At 35.9% G+C, this 4,126-nt stretch overlaps 1 protein-coding gene across 1 annotated transcript in view; it reads left to right on the top strand.

Annotated features, from left to right (window-relative positions):
• The window catches only part of LOC106869393 (uncharacterized), an 11,389-nt gene continuing 7,263 nt past the window's right edge, over positions 1–4,126 (top strand). The window contains exons 1-4 of the mRNA XM_014915115.2: positions 1–81; positions 483–616; positions 1,851–1,949; positions 3,204–3,298. Of these exons, the coding sequence (XP_014770601.2) occupies positions 497–616; positions 1,851–1,949; positions 3,204–3,298 (314 nt within the window). The 5' untranslated portion in view covers positions 1–81; positions 483–496. The remainder of the gene's footprint in view (positions 82–482; positions 617–1,850; positions 1,950–3,203; positions 3,299–4,126) is intronic.

Below are 4,126 nucleotides of genomic sequence, written 5' to 3'. Positions count from 1 at the left end.
TTGATTTACCTTATCTGATATATGGTACACTGCTTGCCATTTGTTTACCATGCGATATATACCTTCTAAGAAAGAGCTCGAGTAAGTGTTTTATAATGTAATATAATTTAACAAGATACATTATAATTTGATATAATGTAATGTGGTCATTCGAAAAATAAAACGTAAACTTTTTGGAAAATAAATTTATTTTACTTGCAATTCAATGAAACTTGTCTCCTACAAAATATTTCCATATACTGTGGATACAAGGACCCCAGCATTTTTCCAGTTTTGCAAGGCACTTTTAGAGGTGGTGAAAACTTCTTGCAGTGAATATTTTTCGGGAAAGGGTTAGTCGATCAAATACACTCCAGTACTTGATTGATATTGCATTGTATCAAACTACTGAAGTGATGAAAAATATTTCGTCCGATAGTAAAAGTTTTGCAAATCCACTTCCTTGAACAAGTTATTAGTAATGCATTTTTCTTCCTGTTTAGATAAGAAAGCAGAAATGTCTTCAGTATCAAGATTCACTTATTCTTGGGAGATCTCCAGCAACGTTCTTCTTCTTGTAGTTATTACAATACCATTCTCATTTCAAGAAGCCTTCCTTTGGTTTCATCTTAAAGATGTAAGTATTTTTTACAATAATATAAGGCGGCGAGCCGGTAGAATCGCTAGTACGCCGGGCGAATTGCTTAGGAGTATTTCGCCTGCCACTACGTTCAAATTCCGCCAAGGTTGACTTTGCCTTTCATCCTTTCGGGGTTGATAAATTAAGTACCAGTGAAATTTCAGGCCTTGTGCCTTTAGTAGAAAGGAATATTTACAGTATTATAAGGCGGTGAGCTGGCTCAATCGTTAGCGCACGAGACAAAATGCTTAGCGGTATTTCGCCCGTCGTTACGTTCTGAGTACAAATTTCCTTGAGGTTGACTTTGCCTTTCATCCTTTCGAGGTCGATAAAATAAGTACCAGTTGAACACTTTGTGGCAAAACTCGAAACATTTATTTATAGTAATAATAATTGTTTTAAATTTTAGCACACAGTAAAAATTTTAGTGTGTGTGGGGAGGGTGGAGTTAGTCGATAACATCGATCCAGTACTTGACTGGTATTATAATTTATCGACTCCAAAAGGAAGAAAGTCAAAGTTGACCTCGGCGTTATTTAAACTGAAAACATAAATGGCCGGAAGAAATGTCGCTAAGCATTTAGTCCGACGCACTAATGATTCAGCCTGCACACCACCTTAGTAATGATTTCTGATATAGGCATAAAACCAACAACTATTGACGTAGTACTTGACCTACTTTTATTTATCTCGTAAGAATGAAAGGTAAAGTTGACTTCAGTGGGATATGAGCTCATAACGTAAAGAGTCGAAACAAATGTTGCAAAGCATTTTTTCCGGTGATTAACGATTCTGCCGGCTCGCCGCCATTTTAATGTTTTCTAATTTTGATATAAGGTTAGCAATTTTGAGAGAAGGATTAAGTCGATATCATTGACTCCAATTCTTGACTAGTACTTTATTTCATCGACCCCAGGATTTGAACTCAGAACAGTATCAGAACAAATAACATAGAATATCTTATCCTACACTGAAAAGATCTGTCAATGCACTGCCTATAATAATTTTAAACGTAAGAGCAAGGCCAGAATTTCAGTGGGAGGCTGATAGTTTATTATATCAACCCTGCAAAAATTATTAGGCTAAGGTGACCTCCGCTTTTCATCCTGTCGGGTTTGATAAAGTAAAGTACCCCTCAATGAAGTACCCCTCAATAAAGGTAACAAACGTTTTTCCCTTTGAAAATATTAAACGTCAGACTAACGAAGAGAATTCTTTTTGTTTTTTTAAGTTTTCTTTTTCTCAGACGGAGATAGGAGTGATGTACTGTCTGCTCAGTATCAATTATAGCCTCGCATCCTTATTGAATGTTCGGATAGCGTATAAAGTAGTGAGTATTCCTTTGTTCCATTGATGTTTCAAGATTTACTTCTGGATATATTTAAAACTTAGATATACTTAAATCTTGAAAATACTTTTGAAAGTTGTTCAGTAGGTCGGTTGGGGCTACAATAAGTCACAGTTTCATATTCTTTCAGTGGCATGCTGTGATTGTGTCTCGAGACATGACATTCAGCATACCTTAGTGTAATTCATATAGCTATAAATAGGGTCTATAGAAAGGCTTGTAGCGCGGATATATGCTGCCCTGGCCCTAATGTATCAGCACTGGGCAGTGTTACGTGCTGTCCATAACAAAGCACTGCTAATGCAGTCTGCCTTGTTGTGCATAGTTACGATAGGAAGATTATGTTTCGCCTTGAGCCCTCTTGATGGAGTTGTAGGGGCGTCGTTGTGGCATACCGGATATCTTGAGCATTTTTGGTCTTGGCGAAGTCAATCTTCTCCGTGTCTGATCACATGATTTTTTCCAGAAGAGAGAATGACAGACAGAAAGAGCGGGGGTAAAAATCGATATCACTAATAGAATGATATTTTATTTATCGATTCTGAAAGAATTAAAGTCAAAGTGGGCCTTGATGAGATTTATTGTTGCTGCTTAACCCCGTATCAGTCTTTACCGAACTGGTCTATGAGGAAAAGTGCTTCAATCATGACCGTCCAGTCTTTATTTTTTAAAATAGAGTGTGATTTGAGGGAAATATAAGTAGGATTTTCAGCTTGAAAAAGTTCCTTAGTGGACACTAAGACCATCTAACATACATTCACATCACTTTACATCTGGAGGAAATGTTATTAGGCAGGGATACAGAAGGCAAACCAAACTGCAACCTCTCTCTCTTGCACTTTCTATTTCAATCCTACAGAGAGGTGGTTAACTTAGGAGATGGTGTAAGGTATGAACTACTTCCATTTCGTTATTTCAGAGAAGAGATTGATGTAAGAGAAGGTGTAAGGTTTGAGTTACTCAAGAAAGGTGTGATATGTAGTGAAAGGAATGGTTGGTAATGTTTCGACTACATATGCAGTTATTTAATATAAGTTCCAAGGATTGTTATTAGCTAGGTAACCTTGGAGGATCGGCGAACTTTATGCCAAAATAGATGGTTGTTAACGATCCAAAAGTCAGTTGCTTGAATACCTATACTAAGAATTGTACCACAGCTAGACCATGTATAATCTTGATATATTAATATATTTCAGAATCTTGAATAGTTAATTAATGTGTTTATTTTTCTTTCAGTCAAATTTGAAAAATCTGCTCACTGTGTCAAATATTTTAATTGCCAGTGCATCATTGCTCTGCGGTCCATCGCCTTTCTTAGGAATAGAACATAAGTAAGTTGTCGATACGATTTTTATAAAATTCTGATAATAAAAACATTAATGACTGGCAGAGGTACTGCTTCAAACCGAAGCCAAGAAGCCGAACGGACATAAAACCGAACAGACATAAAACCGAACGGACACAATACCGAACGGACATAAAGCCGAACGAACACAAAAAAAAAAAAAACATTCCTGAAATATTTACCGAAAGAATAAAATCTTGTACTGATTATACCTATATTTAATTAAGTTAAATTAATGTACCTCATCGTGAAAAGTGGCAAAATTCTTGTCGGTTGCCATCTCGGATAATTTTAGTAACAAATCAAACAAGTAAGATGCATTAGGAATTTCAATGTTATTGCTTTTACACCTGTTAATTAAAATTACCTGCGCATGAGAGTCAAATTTACTCAGCAATATCAGCTAGAATTTCATAAATGTAAACCAGTGGTATATAAAGCACCCACTGAAAAAATTCAAATCTGTATGTAAAAAATTTACAAAGTTACAAGCAAATATTGTGGACACCCCTCTTGAACCTGAATAATTCAAAATAACGTGAACAAATAAGCATTACATTTGACAGATTTATATGAACGCTAAAGATGCTTTTTTTTCCCCTGACACACACATAAAATGGCCTCGCTTGGTTGGGACTACACGTGTGTTACTTTGACATCATTCCATAAAATTTGTTTATGGGGAGAAAAAAATATTGAAAAATATCAATTGGTGTATGAGTGAGAAAGAAACGAGGAGGGACGTTGTTCAGGAAGATATTGATCTTTTCCAGAGTATTTAGAGATTCTATCCAGATTAAAAGCAGTCGTCAAG

Source organism: Octopus bimaculoides, chromosome 10 (genome assembly GCF_001194135.2).
Source record: "Octopus bimaculoides isolate UCB-OBI-ISO-001 chromosome 10, ASM119413v2, whole genome shotgun sequence".
In the NCBI taxonomy this organism is placed as follows: domain Eukaryota; kingdom Metazoa; phylum Mollusca; class Cephalopoda; order Octopoda; family Octopodidae; genus Octopus; species Octopus bimaculoides.
This window is presented reverse-complemented; position numbering and strand designations above follow the sequence as displayed.